This window comes from Gavia stellata, chromosome 21 (assembly GCF_030936135.1).
Source record: "Gavia stellata isolate bGavSte3 chromosome 21, bGavSte3.hap2, whole genome shotgun sequence".
Classification (NCBI taxonomy): domain Eukaryota; kingdom Metazoa; phylum Chordata; class Aves; order Gaviiformes; family Gaviidae; genus Gavia; species Gavia stellata.
Window position 1 is genome coordinate 9733931 of NC_082614.1, and position 20654 is coordinate 9754584.

General features: G+C 46.8%; 1 protein-coding gene across 1 annotated transcript in view; it reads right to left on the minus strand.

Annotated features, from left to right (window-relative positions):
- Positions 1-921: 921 nt before the first annotated feature.
- ULK1 (unc-51 like autophagy activating kinase 1) overlaps positions 922-20654 on the minus strand; it is an 82013-nt gene continuing 62280 nt past the window's right edge. The window contains exons 17-28 of the mRNA XM_059827619.1: positions 17978-18129; positions 17072-17155; positions 16217-16479; positions 15382-15566; positions 14429-14544; positions 13694-13837; positions 10934-11121; positions 8025-8203; positions 7758-7876; positions 5353-5510; positions 5007-5142; positions 922-3066 (exon numbers count right to left, since the gene is read on the minus strand). Of these exons, the coding sequence (XP_059683602.1) occupies positions 3011-3066; positions 5007-5142; positions 5353-5510; positions 7758-7876; positions 8025-8203; positions 10934-11121; positions 13694-13837; positions 14429-14544; positions 15382-15566; positions 16217-16479; positions 17072-17155; positions 17978-18129 (1780 nt within the window). The 3' untranslated portion in view covers positions 922-3010. The remainder of the gene's footprint in view (positions 3067-5006; positions 5143-5352; positions 5511-7757; positions 7877-8024; positions 8204-10933; positions 11122-13693; positions 13838-14428; positions 14545-15381; positions 15567-16216; positions 16480-17071; positions 17156-17977; positions 18130-20654) is intronic.

Here is a 20654-nt window from a genome sequence, read left to right on the forward strand (position 1 = left end):
CTCTCACAAAACCTGAAGATACATGTTTATTAGACTGAGGTTTCTTGAAATCTATTAAAGACACTACACACAAACGCTGCAACAGTGACAAAGCCATGACAATAGCAGGTGGACTACACTAGCAACTTCAACAATGGTTGGGGGTTGGTTTTTGGGGTGTTTTCTTTTTTTTTTTGCATACCTTATTGTCTACAAAGCAATAAATATTTTTCACCAAAAAAGTTGGTTTCACGCTACATGCAGTTAGATAAAAAAAGAAAGTCAACAAAGTGATGGCAAAATAAATCACCTGTCTGATTTGTTTTTCTCTTATCTGTTTCCACCCCCCCCATTTTTGGGGTTTTTTTTGTGTGTTTTTTTGTGGGGTTTTTTTTCATTCAAGCACAGTGGCTAAGTTTCAAGTATTGAGAGAAAACATATATATATACACGTTTGTGTTTGTGTGTGTAACTATATACACATACACACACATCCTTGTATGTATATACACAAACACATACATATATATTGGTTGTAGGTCTGTAAACCACAATTTTTCGGAGCAATATATACTTGTATACATTGAATGTGGACAATTTTGATACATTCAAGTAATTAAGTACAGCTGGAAGGTTAGTGCTGAGCTTGCCACACAGACGGATCATTAAACCTGCGGCACAGACATGGATCCCGGGCTGCCCTTCCCCTCGGCAGGAGGCTGTGGGTGTACGCCCAGGGGTTGCCGGGAGGGTTCGGGGTGCGTAGCAGGTGTTGGTATTGCGGAGTCAGTCCTGGCTTAGTGCTTTCGTGCTGCTGCCCGCTGCACCGCTCCCGCCTGCAGCATAGCCCTTTGCAGAACTGGGAAAATCCTTTTGGAAGCAGTCTGGGTGTCCTCGGTATTTCTGGCCACAGGCTGGAGGGGCTGGTTGGTTGGTCTTTTTTTTTTTCTTTTTTTTTTTTTTCTTTTTTTCCCAGGCACAAGCACAAACGGCCACAGAAGCAGCAGGCTGTGAACGTACAATATAACAGCAGCCCAATACTGAAGCATTTGTGAAAGCTACACTTAAACTTCCCTGGTTGTGGCAATTGGAAATATTTTTACATTTCTTTATTGGCATTTCTGCTCTGTGATCAGAAACACCCATGTTGCCAAAGATGATACCAGCTCCAAAGTCAATTAAGTTGCTCCTGAAACCCTTGTAAAGTATCCCACTGAACGTGCCAATGTCGAGAGAAAAAAAGCAATGAGGACTTAACCAACATGTGCAAAATATTTTTAGATCCCCAAAAACAAAGCCTGAGGTTTCGAGTTGCTTTCAAAGATACTTTTCTGCCCAGCGCTAACAAAATACTGCCACGACTCTGATAAATTAAGACACACACATGCGCACGCAGACAGACGGAAAGGCAGCCAGCTATCCTCTCACGCACATGCTCACAGCACCCGAAGCCTCAACCAGAACTCGAGCCACTCGCACCCGCAGTCTCATTTGGCTACAGTCTCCTTAAAAGAAATGCTGAACATAAAACTGAACACTACAAGATTTCTTTATAAAAAAATGAAGCAGCAAATAAAACTTCTTAAAAAATGCATTTCCAACTGTAAGTGTGTAGGATCTTAACGCCTGTTCTTGAGCTCTTAAAAAGCATGGAGCTTTGTACTGACTGTCCTTAAAAGAACATTTAAATAAAAACAAAACAAAACACATCTTGGTACTGCCAGACTGCAAGTCAGCTTTGCCTGGTGTGGAGGAGGAACAGCACAGACTCTGCAGTGCTTTTTGCCTCGCACTCACAAGATACAGTACAGTTAAATACGTACAGTTACACACAAACCATATCTATATCAATATATATTCGCCCTTAGGAATACATATTAATATACGCACACACGTAGTGCAATAAAACAACCAGGAAGCAAGGAAAGGAATAAAAGGAACAGCATTCCTAACAGTCGTGATGTTCCTGGGTTGTTGTGTGATGCGAAGTCAACTTCTCAAAGTTCCCATAGTGTGTAAAGTGCTCCTTTGATTCACAAAGCTAGTGTTTTCAGTTTGGGGGTGGGGTGAGGGCTCCAGGAAAGGGGTTCTCAAGCCAACAGCTGAAAGCAGGACAGCGCTGATGCTTCCTCCTGGTAGATATGTACTGACAGGCTGAGCCGAACAGCCGGGAGTCTTTCACATTGATCCCGCTGAGCTTGGGGACCAAGGGAGGAACGGATTCATTTTGGCTTCTTACAAACACAGGAGCATTACACTTTCTGTCGTCCTCCTGTTTCCTGCGCAGTCTCTTTCCTCGTGTCGTTTGCCCATCCAGGCAGAGAGGCAGTCCACACGGCAGCCAGGGGAGATGCAAACTTCCCCAGCAGCAGCATGTCCTCTGCCTCGCCCGCTAAGTCTGTAGGAGGTGGGAGCTACTTCAGCAACGCTCAGGCAAAAGGGAGCCGACTCTCCTCTCTGCCATTCAGTTAGCACTCCAAGGCATAAACACGTATGAGAAGGGATAAAGGAGAGAAAGGACGGGAGCCTCAGGTTGCCAGGAAGCTTGAAGATGCCTGGCTCTCAGCTGGGATAGGGGAAAGTATACAAACTGGCCTTGATTTCTGAATGACACCCTCCAACGTTAACTGAAGCCAGCAGTTTCAGCACATCCATTGCCTGCAATGGACACAGCACTGGAATACCCTGTTCTTAAGCAAGAGGGATAGGCAGCAGTCTTATCCTTCAAAGTGCTGGGAAGAAGCAGACTTCTATCCTTCATCCCCTCTGCCAACGAGGGAAACCCTTCCACCTTGGCTTACGTCTTCACCCAGGCCTTTGGGCGGGGAAGTATTTGTGCTTGCTGCAGTCACACATCCCCACGAAGGAATCCCAGTCCATGGAACAACTTCCCAAAACATCGAAATACAAAACATGGAGCAGTTCATCCTCCAGGTCTCCTACTGCCAAAATCATTCCCCACCACAGCAGCAGGCCACTGGAAACAAAGCAATCAGCTGGGGCGAGGTGCATGAAGAACACCACCACTGAAATCAGGCGCAGAACCCCGACAGCAGTGCTGACAGCCTGCGCTCAATGCACAGTTTACCTGGGAGAGAAAAAAAACAACAAAAGTAATCAATTTCTCATTTTCCCGGCAATATAAAGACTACCAAAACATGCTGGAGACTGGGGAAAAAAAAAAAAAGGCAGAACTTCAGCAAATCTAAGTAGCTCTTCAAGAATTGTTACCGTGTACCAATTTAGACTAGGTGAGGACCTGACCGCAAACACCATGCTGGGAAGGGACAGGTCGAAGGGTTGAATAATTGGAGATCCAACAACGAAAGCCAGGAGGCAGCAGTTCTGACAGAGGTATCACGATGTTATAAAGAACCACTGTCTGCTGGGAACAATTTATTCACTTTTAGTTATTGGAGGGGCTTTTGTCAGCAGGCAGGATGACGCAAGGTCTCTAGTGCCATTTGTCATGGCTTACAGCTGAGCCCAGCCCAGCACGGTCAGTGCCAGATTCTCACTGCCTGAGCCCAAGACTCTCTCAAAAGCTAACCTTTTGGTGGAATTCATTCCTCTCACAGGAAGACTTGCTGTATTTCTAGAATTATCATTTTACTTTTCAGAAATAAGTAATCATATACCTGAGATCTAAAATGAAATGCACACCCACTAGAGCCTACCAGAGAACAGCTCAATCAGGAAGCTGGAACATAGGGTAAAACAGGGAATACCAGGAGATCAACTGGGAAAAGAAATCTATTAGATGCATTAACTGTATCTCTGGACAAAAGATGTGATTTAGGTTTGGTAAGAAGTGGTACAATAGAAACTACTTAGTATTCCCTGTTCACTTAGCCCTCCAGTACCACACACCACCTGCCAGTCTCCCTTTGCTCTCCTTCAGTGAGCCTCATGTCAACTGTGAAAGCTGGTGATAATTAACTGACTGATCGCCTGTGAGCCAGAAATCTCTTCTCTCATTACCTATCCAAGAGCTCTGCCTACACGGACGACTAGAGCAGCCTGGCAGCACTCTGGACGCTGGCCCAAGAAACGCATTTGGTAGCCAGCATAGGGGAGAGGCATGGTTTGCCAGCTGTGCCCTTTCCCTTCAGCCATCGGGGACTGCTGCGGATGGGTGGTTTAGCTGTGATGGAGCAGAGCCGAGGCCAAGTCAGGCTGCTCTAACAGACGATGGCTATCCCCCATCCCCTCTGCCTGCCTCTCGTAGAGAGAGACAACAGAGGTGATTAAACCCCAGCCACAAGGGCAGGTAAAGCGTGCTCAGAGCAGGTAAGGTCAGTCCTTTCCACCCCACGTGTTAGTTGCAGAGCCTGCAGCAGTGGAGAATAACACCCCTCGTGACAAAGGGAGAGCGCGAGAGGTGACAGCTCGGAGCAGCAGACAGAGGGGTCCATCTGTCCCTGGGAGAGGAACCCAAATGACAGCAAGTAGGTAAGAGTTCAGCTTTCAGTGCTACAACAAGCACTTGCTGATGAGCAAAATATGTGTCTGCTGCCTTCTCGGCCAGGCCTGGGGCTGAGGAACCAGACAGGTGAGCGGTCCTGTTTCAGAACACGTGTTGTAAGGAGCCCTCGCTGTGCTGATCGGCCATCTCTGCCTGACAGCCATCTCTGCCCGACAGCTGCTGCAGTTTCACATTCCCAAGTGCTCTTTGCAATCAGAGGGATGGTTCTGGCTGGAAACCAAACCCAGGCCCCTGCTGCTGCCAAACCACTTCCTTCAGCAAGTTCTTTCACACATCAAAAGCTCCAACAAAGCCCTGGCAACCACTCTGCATGGGAAGCTCTCAAAACATGCCTCAGAACAGGGACCTGCATTTCTAACAGTTTTCCCGCTGGGAAAGCACGAGGCCAGGCTGCAAGGAGCTATAACAAGCCAAGAGATCTCTGCTATGTCCACCAAGATGTAGCCAAAGGAATAAAGGATGCTGGGTACTGAAATTTCTGATCCATGCAGCTAGAAAAACACATGTTCTAGTGGGAGAAAAAAAAGTCACTGAACACTTACATTTATTGATGTTTTCTATGTCCCCCTGTTCAGTGATGATGTTCAGAAGCCCCTCCATCAGCAGCAGAGCCTTGTGGTACCTCTGTGCACAGTCCTCTCTGTGGTGGAACATCTCATCCAGGGCTGCAGACTGCACCTGCAGGCAACAACCCCGTGCCAAGAGGTTACTTTCAGACCAGACTCAGCTTTTCCAGCATGGCCCCTCAGCTGCACGAACATCTCCCTTGCCCAGCCTCCAGAGGCTGCATCATGAGTAAAACCATCTGCTAAGGCCACCAGCAGGAACCGTTAATGCTCGACGCTGGCTCTGTGCTAACCCTGCTCCCAGGCACTCTACGGTTATTACCATTTGCACAGCATAGCTGAAGATGAGCTTCTCTGCGGTGATGCTGTTGATCTGATCCATGAGTTTCTGTTTGTCCAAGAAGAACCTCTGGAGTCTCATGTTGAGGCAGTGGCAGGATGATACACTGGATTTATAAAGCTCATTCAGCTTCTTCACAACTAGAGCAAAGGAAAGAAATGCTTTGGGCGCTACTTCCAGTTCTCCCTGTGCCTCCCAATCTCCATGCACAGGACCCCGAACGAGTAACTTCAAGACAACGGGGGTTATGTTAAAGCCAGAAGACTGGCAGGAAAGTACTTGCTGCACCAATAGGGTCTTTATCCTTTCCTCTGTCACCTTCACCAGTTGTAAGCCTGCACGTGGCAACGCCTACACATATGCCTAGTTCACCTGAGGCCAGGCCTATTTTTGTCTCCTTTAGCTGCCACAAGGCAGAGAGCAGTTTGCACCGTGCAAGATGTCTCACGCACCACCAGAAGCAACAGACGTGCCAGATACAAAGCTTCTGCTACTCGATGGGTGATGACGTGCTGTGAAGGAGTACGTGACTTGCATGTGGTAGCTGTTGGAGCTGAGTGTGGATGAGCAGCACTGACTAAGCAAGGGAATATCTCTTGGGACTCTGCTGTCCCAGAAAGGAAAGACATTGATGCCTGTGAAAGGCCACCTCCTTTCCTGAACCACAGCAGCTCGTATGGGAAGGTTACAGGACAGAGAATCAGAAATCAAATATGATTCTGAGGAATTAAATAACAATCCAAAACAGCAAGCGATGCCACAGGCTTGAGTCTCCCTAGCTGCATGGCATGATCTACACAAAGTACTGAGTACAAACTCCCACCAACATCTGATGACTATTAACTGCTATGTGCACATTTGAAAATACCCACGCTGCATGATTTGCTCCTGGGGGAGGTAAATTAACCCATATCATGATCCAGCCTCTCTCCGCTACGATGCAGAAGGGCAACCTCACATGACAGCCAGGCCTTGCGACTGAATGTAGCCTTCCCAGGCAGAGATCAGAGCCAGAGAAGAGACTGCCTCCAGGAAGAAAGGCTGCTGTAACGCTTCATCAGAGAAAAGGACCGAGGCACAAAAACGTAACCCTGTCAGGGTCAGACTGTTGGATCACCCTTGCTCAGAAGGAATTTGAAAAGGAGTGGGAACCCCGAAGCTCGTGGGTGACATCAGGAGGGTGAAATGAAAAACTCCATGAGAAGAGAGTCAAGAGAGACTATTTAAAAAACAAAACAATGCACAAATACAGCAATATCCTCCTCCATGGAATTCAATCAGAGCTCTGAGCTGTGCCCAAATCATCAGGAAAAAGAGGATGGCTGTGGGTGGGGATCCTGCCTGCCACACACTGCCCAAGGATACTCCAGGGCAGTGACTCGTTGTGCCTCCCTGCTTTTTCCATATAAGTGGGACACCAGTACCTTGAAAACCCTCTTGTCCTCACTGTGCCCTGGAAAACCTCAAGGGAGCAGTATTTTGTGGGGAAAGAAATAAGAAAAGACAGCCTTGCCCAATTCCCACACACTGCAGGACAAATTACACTATGAATCTAGAAGTTGCAATCTGCCCTGAAATGGAATAATGTATTTGGGTTATGACAACTTTCCTGTTGGCCTGAACTTGTGGAAGATGTGTAGCTAAACCTGTGTATCTTGCTCCATACTGCCTGCTACAACGTATGTGTGCTCATTGTATTTAACTACTTTTTTTTTTTTTTACACTCCATCCCAAGGCAGCACGAGTACTTTCAAAGACTGAGCTCTTGGGGAAGGCGGCTGATGGGTCAAGTACTCCAAGTGCTTCAAAAAGCTCCCTCAATAATATTATAATGGTAGTTTTAAAATTATTTTTTCTAATCACTGAATCACAGCCAGCTCACAGCACAAGCCAGCCAGTCAGATGCAAATGTAAGGCCCCAACGCTAGCAAAGAAGCGACTCTGGCATTACCAGTATTTTACTTCCTGTGTTTTTGTTTCGCTTGAAAAGTCATCACTGCCAAGACAGGCCTCCATTTGCCAAGTAAGCACTTCCTAGGACATGCACTGTGTAATTAAGTTGGACTTACGTCAAGTACAAATAAGCACCTGAGATAGAGATGTACAAGGAATCAGATAAGATACATTCCCCTCTCACTAATCAGTGCTGAAGAGTCTCACAGGGGCAGGAGCAGGAGTTTTGAGATCTAAAGTCAATGTGAAGAGAGGGACATTCCCCTCAGTGTGAATAAAAAAGACCCAGCTGTGCAAGAGGACAACGAGAAATAAGCCCCTGGACGTACTGGTGGGGGTTCACACTCACTCAACCCCCTCCACACCCTTTGTGATACTTCTAATACTTCCATTCCAGGCGCATCCTTTGTGCCGTGTGCCCAGCGGCCCCTTACCTTGCTTGACGGTGGAGGAGAGGCACAGCTTGCCAGCTTTGATCTGCTCTATGGCCATCTGCAGCCCCGAGGACAGAAGCTCCGCTACTTTCAGATACAGCACGAGCTGCTCTGCATAGCTGTAAATAAAGCACATTGCAACGCAAATAGATCGATGGGACAGTGGTAAGTGTCCCGAAGGAAGGGCGTCTGGTACGTAAGGATACATGGGGTGGGAGGGAGTGACAGAAGACTTGGGAGCTGGGCAGCTCTCTCCTCGGTCCTTACCTCCACTCCCGGCTGAGGAGGCTGATCTGGTCGGCCACCACACTCTCCTGGAGCTGGTACTCAGATGTCACTGAACTGCTCATCTCGCTGGAGCTGCCTTTAAGGGTGGCAATTTCCATCACGTAGTGGACAAAGGCCAGCGTGAAGCGGAGGCTGCGCAGGATGTCAGTGTGCTCTTGCTGTTGAAGGGATGCCAAGGTGGGGGTTACAGAGGGAAAGCTGGCATGCCAGGGAGGGCTGCTCACCTAGAGCTGTGCCAGCAACTCATCCCATCCTACAGAATTAACACCTGAGCCCCCAACTCCCTACCCCTCTGCTTTGGGCAGGGACAGCCAAACTCCGCCTCAAGCCCGTACACTGCACCAGTTCCTCCTCCACAGTAACAGCAGCAAGCGACAGCCCTAGGCCAGAAATTTCCAGGCAGCTCCCTGGAGAAGCTGGTGAGACTTGCTCCAAAATTACATGCCTTCTTCTCAAGGAGGATTCCAGCTCTGTGAGACTCTTTCAGGAGTCAGCCAGGAAGGGGAGAGACCATATGCCCCATGGGCCCAGCCCTGGTTCCCACCACAGCAATGCTGGTACCAAACTGAAAGCGGGTGTGGATTTTATGAGAGTGACAACCTCCTACACCACAGAAAACTGCAGACAAAGTGTGTCTCACCCTACAGCCCAGCCCTCGCCTAGCCCTTGGTCTTTATACCCTCCTGGTTCAGTGCAGCGAGCCCTGGGTGAGCTTCTCTGAAGAGACAGCAAGGACAACCTTTTATCTGCAACTCCTGTCCCAGTGAGGGAAGAGAGCATCTCACACTAAGCGCTACGTTAATTTCAAAGTAGTTTTTCCTCTGCTATTACAGATCAAAGGGGATTATCCTATTTCTGGGAAGCTGCATTGCTTACGTCACTGCAAGCATTTTTGGGAAGTTAGTATTTGTGGAAAAAACTGAATGCTTGTGGGTCTACAAAACGAATTGCTGCCTGGATCAGATGCAACTCCATTGTTCAAACTCTCTCTGTACAGAAGTGGCTAACCTGCTTGATTTTCAAATATTCAGTGGCTCAGTTCTCTTCAAGGGGACTGGTAAAAAACCCCCACGCTCAAGTTCTGATAGCTTTTGTTTTTCATTCACTGGCTCAGGCACTCGGTTGCTAAGGCAGCTTTGACTATCTGAAGTATGAATCTCTCCTCCCACTATCTTGCTACCTGGACAGTCCAGTACGGTAAGGAAGTGTTATCTCCATCTTCCTCTATTTTCTTTAAAAGCAGAGGAGGAACTTGGAGATTAAGTAATTGCCAAGTCATACAAGAAGGTTGTGGCAGAGCAGGAAACTGCTGAGATCTTGCAGGTCTCAGCCTGGTATCTCTAACCAATGCACAGTCCTTCCTCTCTGCTTATACAGTCGGCTTCTATTAATTATGCTGGCATCCGTGGCCTCATTTGGCATCACAAGAGTCTTTCCTTCCATAGCTATCTCTATATTGTGTTTTTAAAGCACTGCAAAAGAAACTAAAACCTAGCCTTCAATTTGCCTTGTCTGCACCTAAAGAAACTTTTACAAAAGATAGAAGAACCACTCATCTGAAGGCAACAGCTTTGCTCAAGATAAACAAGGGTGCTTAAACAGTAAGATTTCAATGCCCTGAAAGTATCAGCAGAAATCAGAAAATCTGCCAGGTTTGCATACTGGCCGACTCCACAGAGCGCAAAGGGGTCTTGAAATATGTTGTAAAGGTTCTGTGACATGCAAATGGATTACTGTGCTCAGCAGAAATGATGACTGAACCCAAATGACTCATTACAGACACAGAAGCTGAGCTGAGTGCTATTAGCAAGATCAAGCTGGTACTTCCTTAGGACACTTCTCTTCAGACCAGTGTCTGAAGTGGTGGCAGCTGGCAGGGCCCCCTACTTCTGGGACCTCACACAGGTAGAATGCTCTGTTAAACTCACTACTATTATGATCACATCAATGCTGAAAGTCCTAGCCCTGTGGCTCTGCAGGTAATTAAGCAAATGAATGCAATTCAATGCATAATTGACAAAAAAGAGAGCGCTAAATAAAATCTGAAGTAGAAGAGCAAACCCACATCCTTAAAACAATGTATGCATATCTCTGTGGGTATCTAGGGGTTTTTAGCAACATCAGGAAAATTCAGGTACAAAGAGCCTTCCCCAGTCCCAGACAGCCCAAGGAGGTATCACGAGCAGAGCTGAAACTGTGACTGAATCTGCCTCCCACCTCTACTGCAAATGGGCAGCCTGACCTACATTTCAAATATATCTCAGCTACAAAAGCATTTGCTCTGCTTCAGTCTGTCTCCAGCCTGCAGAGAAGCAGAGCCTGGCAGCCTTTCCGCTCGGCAATCTGGTTCAGCTGTTCTGGTGCAGAACGTGGTGTCCCCCTGCCCCCATTAGTGACAGAAGTGTCAGGTTTCCTTTTTTTCAGATCCCTTCAGCAGAGGCCATATCACTGCCTGACTCCCCCAGTGCAGGCAGCAGGCACTCATTTGATACACCAAGCTACTCAGACTCTCAAGTCAGCTATCACAGCCTTTTAAAAGGGAGAAGGCCCAAAGTAGCCAGGTTTTCTTCAGAAGCTGTTAATACAGAATGCATCAGACACCTGGTGTTTCCAACCTGCAATTTCAGCTTTGGAAATGGTGAATTTTAACCCCGGTCATGGGCTGTTTCATGGACTAAACAGCCTGGTAGCAGGCTCAAAAGTCACTGTGCTAAATATGCCCTGGGCTTTCTGAGCACTGCACTGGCCTAGCTCTCTTGAAGCCAGTTTGTACCATCTTTAGAAGCAACCCCCTTGGCTGCAAACATGGAATCATCTGACTTCTGGATTTGCTTTCCTTTTATGCCCCTCTGTCCTTTCTCCCTAACAAGTCCCTGGGATATACCCACCTCCATGAGCGTCTCTTCGGGCAACTCTGGTGCCTCAAATGTAACAGCACCTTCCAGGTTGGCGGTGATCGGATCAGCAAAAGCGTACCGGAGACTTGAGGGGCCTTCCACAGCATCCCCACCAGTTCCCACTGCCAAGTGCCTGCCGGTAAATGAGCCTCCAGAACTGAGAGAGCTGGAAGACCCCACTGAGAAGAAAAATAGGCAAAGGAATTACTGAAGATACTAATAGTAGGCCGGTATTCCTCGCCCAGCAGAGGGGACAATTCTGAGGATCCTGGATCTGATAGGAGCCAGCAACAGGTACTTTGGAGGAAGATGCAAGGAGTCTTGATGCAGAATAACAACTCTCCAACATAAGCCCCTTAGCGACTCAGGTAGACCAGCTTACAAGCTCAAGCGGATTTAATGCACCTTCCAGAATGTCTGTCATTTATGGAGACAATTCAGAAGTACTCTTTTTTTCTTTTTTGTCCAAACCCTTTCTGAATCCTGCCGTAATATCTTGGGCTGATTTTTATCATACACCACCATAGCCAGCTTCCCCATCATGGATCAGCATGGTTTGAACCCTGGTTCCCCAGCTTTTACACTATCACTGAATGTGATTACCTCTGATAAGTACAGTTTTTATGATGGTTTTAAAACATCAACCACTTACATGCAAACCAGAAGAGCTTTCCGTTACATGCCCTGCACTTCTGCTTCCCCCTCTTTACAAGTAGGGGGCTGGGCAGAGTAAGTGACTTCAGCTGAGTCAAGACCCTAACCCTCATGATTCAGGAGACCCTGTAAGTACAGCATCATCAGGCAATTCCCTCACCATTATCTTTTCACCTTCTTGACCACTGAATACACCCTAAGAGCACATTGCATATAAAAGATGGACACTTCAAAAGGAATTTCTGTCTCACAGTATTCCTAATACAGTCACCACTTCCAGAGGGCTTCATGACACACTGCCACAGAGGGCTATATTCTGTCTGACGGAGGAATGCCAATACCAGCTACAATACTCTGCTAATTCTACCAAAGCAATATTCTTCGCTGTCACTGATCCTTTGGAGGGAGATGTTTCTCTTCTACCCATGAATTTAATTTGCTGCCCTACCCTGCCTTCAAAAGGTTCAGCAATATAATAACGCACAACTGATCTGCAGAGAGACACAGTCTCCTCTCCTCCCAAAGCTCTCTCCCTGTTGGCAGCTATGCTTCAAAGCTAAGTGGATCATCAAAGACTGGCAGAGTATTTCCAGATCTTTCAGAGAAAGGAAAGGACCAACAATATCACATTCTGGATACCCTGTAATTCCAAGAGGCTATTTGCAGACATTGTTATGATGACTCATGAAAAGGTTCTGCCTTTATATCTGTCAAGTGATCTTACTCATGGCTCGTCCAAGCACTTGGGGTGCAGTTTCAGCTTGCAAAGCTCCCCTTTTCACCATTAACTTTGTGCATTAACTATAACATAAGGAGTTACTGCACAGACCTAATAAACAAAGCTTGTCAAGCAGCATTGCTGTGACCGCTTTGACCTAATGCTGTGTATGTGTTGCAGGTTCACTATTCAACAGCCTTCTCTTCCAGGCACCCCATCTGAGATACTGACTGTTTGGCAAACCCTTAAGCATCCAAATATCAACCCGCTAAAAACTGGTGCTTGGATCTGCTTCCAAATTGCTATTATCCCCGAAAAGCAATACAGGAAGTCTGAATTCTCTATTCATAACATGTCAGAGGCAGCTAGAGGCTGTAGCCAGGATAGCAACCCCATTGTGCTACAGGCTTGTCAGATACTTTGTAAGAGTCTCTGCCCTATAGAGCTTACCTTCTAAATAGACGAGACAAAGAAAGGATTATGCCCCCAACTTTCCATACAATCAAGGATGTGAGTGGTTTTAGTTATGATGGAAATGCAAGCTATAGCCAGGAACTGAGCCCATGTGTCCCCCCATCCCAGTCAAGCAACTTATTCATGGTTACATCCAAACCTTCCCTGAAGTAATTAAGAACAAGAGTCGACTACATTCAGATGGGAACAGCCAAGACAAGAACCCAAACAAGCCAAAAATGCAAATAAAAGTGTCCAAATATTTTCTTAAACTGAAGATAGACTCCAGCTCCCAGACATGCTATCCCAACAGGGCCAATTGCCATAGCCTCAACTGTTGGCTGATGAGGCCAGAGCACTGGCATCTTAAAAGAAGTATCTGTCAAGCAGGAGTGCATTTCCCCATTTCCTGCTTAAGCAGCTCAGAGCATAAGCAACACCACTAATAATTTTGCATACAGAGCCATCCTGGCCCTTTCCTAACGGTACTTGTGCACTGAAATTGTTGGGCACGGATGGTCACACTCGTCTTTTATAGCTCATCCAAAACTCACGGAGAAAACAATCGGAACGCAACACAATCTTTATGTTTGTTGACCTATCAGCAACAGTGGGTCTATGAACAGCTGCAGCATTATTCCTGAAGCAGAGCAATGAAGTAAAAGAAGAGTTTACCTGTCTCTTCCAGTACTGGAAAACCACTACCTGTCATTAGTCCTTGTGCCAGTGCAAACAGTTATCAGCCATCACTGGGGTTGGCAGGAGCCAGCATGAGAACCTCAAAGGCATGTAGACCAGCTGAGCTCTATGGACTGTGCTCTGAGCAGCCCTTTGCCATCACCAGTATCCAGCAGCAAGGAATTCAATACATCGCTCTGCCCCCAGGCATTCCCACTGGAACAGGCAGGTAGGTATCAGCCCTTTACCTGAAAACATCCTGGTCCTCGTGGTCTGTGGGGGGGTTGTTCCACTGGGAGGGGATCCGACAGTAAAAATCACTGGGGATGGGCTGGCAGAGCCCCCAGCCCGGGCACCAGAGTGCAGGGTCCCTCCGTAAGCACCTGAGGGAGCTGGGGAGACAGTTGAAAGGTGCAGACTGGCATTACAGGAAAGTTACTCAGAGCACGGTGTGCCTCACCCAGCAGTTTTATGTTCCTGCAGACTCTCTTGGGAGATGGTGGTTACCAGCACAGGCCAGCGCTCCCTTTGGAGGCATCCCCCGAGAACACGGCTGGGCCAGGCCGGCACGGACTACAGGACACGAGCCTGGGCAGCGTTACGCATTGCTGCAGCTGTTCTCCCCTCCTTGCTTCCCAACCTGCAAGCCCAGGAAGACCCACCCTTGCAGAGCCATTCATATTTGAACTGCCTGGCAGAAAGTCCCCACTTCCACACGTTATCACATTCAGAAGGGGCCAAAAGAGGAAGCCCTGCCTACAAAAATCACACCACTAGCCAGCAATTACACAGCACGCGTAGCCCACAGACCTTTGAGCGCTCCACATAAGAAAGCAAACAACATTACACTCCTCACACACGGCAGTCACTTCCTTTGCCAAAAGCCATCAGAAAAGCAGCCTCCCATTTGTAGGAGGCACGCAGGCAAACTGTTCACCCCAACCCAGGACATCCTGCCAGATCTGCCTGGCCTCCCCACCTACCTGCAATTTCCATTGGCTTCTCATTGTTCAGGCTGTCGTTGCTGCCAGTTTCTGAGATCTGTGCCCCAAAGGCTGCCTTCAGAAGCAAGTCAGTGAGCCTGCCTGTGCTCAGAGATCTAAAAAGAGGACATACAACATGATGCAGAAAGTCAACAGGTGCAAGATTTCAGCTAACTTCCACTCCAGTTTGTGCCATTCCTAGTCCACAACCACTTAACACTACACAGCAAACAGTCTGGAGCTGAAATAACCGCTCTTCCTCTTTCAACAGAGCATCTGAAGCACCTCCTGCTACTTGTAGAAAGCACACAACTACCGTGATTAACTGCAGTAATGCAAGTACTGACTACAGCGTTATTACAACACAATTTTTCTTTGATGGAATATATGGAAATTAATATCAGAGGACTCCTCCAGATCACTGGAGAAAGCTGCAGTCTGCAGAGAGGCATGTAAGAAAAACTTAACACTAACACCTGAGTGACTTTGTATCCTGCAACACTCATGACAGTCGGCACACATCTTTCAAACAGACCTCTGGTCTGAAGTCCTGTGCCCACTGTTTGATGGACAAGGAACACCCATAACACCCTCCCATCCATGACAGGCACAGGCCTCACAAAGAGCAAAGCACACATCTGCATAATTGCAGGGAGTCTGGTCTAATAACAAAATCCTACATCCCTGCTTGATGAAACCCTGGACACTAAACACAGTGTGAAGCTGCAGACAATCTTTCATTTCATAAAATCTAGGCCATGGCCTGCCCCCATAGAGGAAGACTTTAAAAATCTGCATCATATGTGCTTGCAACCCAAGGGTGCTAGCAGGCAACTACAGAATGTTTACAGATGCTACATTACAACTTCACTGTTAGCTGGGGTTTGAAATTTGCCCCATCCGTCCTGTATTAGGCAACGAAGCACCACTGTATAAATCAGACTATAGCTTACCTGCCCTTGATCTCTTCCACAGGCCTCAATCCCAGGCCAGTTTGCTGGCAGTGGAAATGACCCATCTCCTTCAGATCTGGCAAGGTCTTGTTCCGTGTTGGAGTCATCATGACCCCCTGATGGGCCAAGAGGGTGAGGAGATTCTGGGAACTTGGGGTTTTGGGAAACTCAAATGGGGACACAGCCTAAGAACAACAGAAAAAAAACAGAGATCTGTCTTTAAAATGAAGGAGGAAGGTTCTCCCCACCCCCCGTTTATCAAAATTAAATTGTATGCTTAACAACCTGCCTGAGCTAAACAGGTAGAAATCCCACCTCACGCAGTTACTTGTCCCCAATCCTAGAAATACTAAAATGAAAGGACAACAAACTCTGCTGAAAATTTGTAGCAGCCTAACAGAAGCACAGATAAAATGCTGTCACAGTGCGACCTTCACATGAGACACCAGGGCTGTCACCTGCCTCACCGCCTACCATCTCCACTGGGGATTCCTACTGGACACTCACTTGCGTCACAAGCTGAGTTGCTGTGTGCAAACCAGTGCAGGCACTGCAGATCACTAATGCGCTTCTGCCTAATCTGGGCAGCTCCTTTTCATTGCCTGTTTAAAACCCTGGACTCTGCTCAGACGGTGAACACTGCTGCCAAGTGAGATCTGTCCACTAAGAACTAGGACACTACCCCATTTCACACAGCTCACTAAACAGCCCTTGAAGAAAAGCTAGTAAGTGGTGATAAATCCAGGTCAAAGTTATCTGATCGTGCAGCAATTCACCCTCAAATAACCCAAGAGATCAAGCTGTGAGAAACCCAAAAGCAGACTCTTTGACATACCTTTGTAGGGGAGCCCATTATAGTTGGCAAAGGGCTTCTCTGCATGAACTCGGACAGCTTCGGTGAGGATCTGAGTTGCCGGCAGTGCTGCAAGCCATGAATCTGCAGGGGCTGGCTGACTGGGGTATGACCGAAGTGAGCAACTAGAGGATCAGAGTGCTGCTTGGTTATCTTCTGCCTGCAGGAATGCAAATCTGACAGGTTGGGAGCGCTGTGGAGCCGGGAGCCCATCCCTCGAGGAGAGTGTTCGGGTGCCGAGGAACCTGGAGGGCCCAAACACAGCAACAAACCACATCATTTTCCGGTTCTAACACAAAAAGCCAGCCCGATCCCAGGATCCACTGCTGAAACATCTACAGATCAAAACCTTCAGTGGATGGCTAAGGATGGCACTCTGATCACCGCCACAACCTGTGAGGCCTGATCGGGTTTTGACTCTACAGAAGGAAGAGACGGGCACAGTAGGGACATAGAAGTGTAGCTTCTTTCCTTCACTGCAGCCCTTACAGAGAAAGGGACTCTAACTGTCAGAGTTCAGCAGCAAGGAAATTACACATCAAGCAGGTCACTTAGCAGAGGGGGAGTTGGGGGTTTTAGGTTGCTTTTCCTTCACTCAATCCATTGACTTCAAAGTCACAAATTTGAGTTTCTGTGACACAGGGTCTGTCAGCACTGAAAGAGGCTGGCTGACGGGACGTGAATGGATCAACCCCAACTCCTACCAGCACACAGAAATCCTGGCTGGCCAAGCATCAAGAGAAGCTGCTGAAGGACCATACCCAACCTTGAATGCCCTGAGCCTGTGGTTCTGGCCTTATCCATAGGAATAATTAAGGAAGGTAAGGACCAACGCACCAGCGACAGGAATCCGGCTTCTCACTTCTGCTCCAAGAGAAGAGGGGATAACAGTCTGGCTGGGCTGCTCTGGGATTGTTCCAACTTTGAGGGAACACAATATAAAAAGTTCATTAAGTTTCCATAGGCAATAACAACACTGTGTCATCTGTTTTATAGAAAGATGTTAGTTATCTCTCCCATCTTCTCAGCCCTAGCTGCGTAGTGAAAAGATCAACAACTTCTGAAAAAGGAAAAAAAATAATCTGTCTGGTATTAGTTTAGCCAGTTTTAGTCTGACTTCACAGTAATATTAATTCAGAGGAATAGAATATGAATATTCTGCATTTCCCCACCAGCAGAGACTAATAAATACAGGATTGGAGACACTAGGGATATAGAATAGCTAGTTACATCAGAGCCTGTTCTTTCATAGAAAACAGCAAATTGCATCAGTTGCACACTGGGGGTTTTCTTATCCCTTTTCCACTTGAATTGCTTGTTAGCATCTGGATCAGGCTACCAGATATTCAGACAGCTACTTTTCAGTTTGAACAGTGAAGTTCAAGCCTTTCCAAAGCCAGTCAGAATTTCGCTCTGACAACAACTGGCTTATATTTTTTTCTCACCCCAGCCTGAGCCAGTAAAAAGATCTTCACGCTTACAGAAGTCCTCTTCAGAGGGCAGCACAATGTTTGATGCAGACACCAAAACAAAGCTTGCCTCTCCTGGAGCTAATAGGTATTTTCCTCTCCATTTTACTGAGGTCAAAACACTTGTCAAATCATCTATTGAGAAGAGCCATGGGAGAGTACAACAGCCTGAATTCCCTACTACCTGGCAGCTACAGCTGGTCATAACCTCCCTCTTTACAGGAAAGAGGCACGTGATTTTGTTAGGGCAGCAACATGCCAGTTGACATCTTACCTTGTGGTGATGGCATAAATGGCTTGGCACCGCCAAAGGAGAGCTTTCTAGAGCTTGGCACAGATCCATGCTCTCCAGGATAAGGAGGGGAAGCACCAGTTTTAGGAAAACCAAGAGGACTTGTACTGCTAGATCTCCGGACGGTACCAGACCTTGTAAGGAAACAACAACAGCGCACACGTTACTCCAGATGCCAGTATAGAAGAGTAAGGAGAACAGTATCACCAGAGACACACACACACACACACACACACAGAGCTACTTCCACAGAAATGGAGCTTCATGACTGTTCATCCTGGATCAAAATCCCACTGTTCTGGGACTACACCAATGCAGATTAAGAAGGTAATCCTTGTTCTCAAGAGTTTTAATCCAAACAAAAATTGGCAAAACAAATGAAAAGAAAGAACGAGATTAGCTCAGCTGTAAGCAGGAAAGCCTGTCATTTTTCAGAAGTCACTATTAGATGCTTTCAGGTATCAGGTATGAAACAGAGTTTTGTATCTTGCCACATCCAAGGTGTTTATTTTAGAAAGTGTCTTCAGAATGCCCTGAGAGGGCTTTATTCAAGTGTCCCTCCTGCGCTGAGCCACTCGCTCTTTTGTCAGAGCAGCCATTTAGGTAGAAAGCTCCATGAGTGCAGGTCATACGATGCGGAGCTAAACCGTGCCAAAGGCACTGCTCTGCAACAGAGCTTTGACTCAGATCAGAAGCTACAGACCAAAACAGCACTATGTGGCTGCCAGATCTGAACAGTTCAGTACTACCCGGAGGAATTTCTTTTTGTGCTGGACAGTCAGAATTGCCCGGGCTCCAAACTCCTTTAACTCCTTGTGAAGCCTCACCTTAGGGACTTAAAATTAATTTGTACAGCTCGCGCATGCAGGAACCTCAAGTATTACCCAGCTGCTAAAACGAAACAGAAGAGGAAACTAGACTAGCGGGAAAGTGAGTACAGCCACGCCATCCCTCTGGAGAGAGACGGAATTATTGTACATTAATTAATTATTTCTCAATATTTTAATGTTTTCACCACTCGTTAAGAACACACAACCTAAACTCTATTTACTGAAATGCCATTCTGCCTCTGCAGGCTCCTTCACAAAGATTCCCATTACACTCCTCTATATGAGAAGACAGTCTTTTCATCAAATCCTTCCTTCTACTCTCAATTTGGAAACATTTTTTTCCCTTGTTAAAAGAACATTAGTCTCAGTCAGTAGGTGGTCTTCTAGACAGGAATCAATGAATATGCTGAGAAAAACCCTCTGTGCTCAAGCCACTGGAAGATGCTACCAGCAAGGTATCCTGCCTCCTCTCCCAGTGACGCTGCATTAAGCTGTGCATACGTATCTGAGCAGAAGGAACAAAGGCATATGGGTTTCAGCAGTGCAAGCAGGGCTAGTTACATTAGCCAGGAATGGCAAAGTCATCCTGATGTCAGTACATCTACTCAACAACACTACTAGGTATATGCTTTACTTTACGCCACGTTTCAGAAAAAAAATACATTAAATAAAAAAAAATTAAATATCTATTTCAGGAGTTGAGAAACAAGAGTTTGATCTGCCACTCCCCCTATTTTCAATGTGTTACTACATTTCTCAGCCAAATGAATCCACACTATATTCACATGCTTGGGAAAAAAAGGAAATCCTTTAAAATTTTCATCTAAAAATCACTTCTCTTCAGGTTGCTCCAGATTCAGAGGCCTAATGCTCATCAAGTGCCTGGCCCTGAAGCAAAATGAATACACAACAAGGAAATGGACACCTGGCAAGGTGAAAAGATACCTAGATGTTCAGTGACAGAAAGTATTGCTCCCCCATGTTTTCAATTCTCCAGAATATGAGCCATCCAGAAGGCTGAGTATTATCTATCAGGAACTTGCAGAGAAAAAAACACCAGCTGACTGCTGCTGCTGAAAGATGTGGAATGTCAAATGCCACCCTACGAGACACGGGATAAGCAAACAAGCAGACAAGCGGGACAGGTGATGTGGCCAAAAGTGCGCACACATAATTACCACTTCAACAAGCAACATATCTATCCACAAACATGCTACGTTACACAGGCATACACCAGCCAGTCAGTTGACAGCGGTCAATTTTTCAGAACCAAGAGTGTATGTCAAGGTTTGTAGTCAAATGACTTGACAAACATGGTGAGGCACTTGGCTGTAATGGCCTACTTGATACACCTAATGGAAAAGTGGAATCACACAGTAAATGCTTGATGAAGATTTCTCCTTCCATTCCTGAAGGGTGTCTACTGAATTTGCTGATTAGAGGAAGTGATGGTGAGAGATAAATATGGCTTCCTGGGGCAGAAAAAACCCGTGACGCCAGAGATTTTGAGAAGATGCTAAAAGCAGAGTGTGAATCATCTGATTGGGTCCATTCCTCGAGTTCCTCTGCAGGGACGACGCTAATCTCATCATTACACAGTGCTGACTAAAAGGAGCAAAACATGACAATTTGATCCCCGGCTGGTAGCTGCAGGCTTTGAACCTGAACTCAGCAGCCCATCACCAGGTCTGGGGTAGGCACGGCATGCCTGGGTGCACCTTCTCCAGAGCTCTCACTTCATACATCACATGGATAACCAGGACTCTCTTGTGAGTTTCAACAATAACAGGGTCCACAAGTTTTGGTGTAAAAAATACAAGGCACATAGG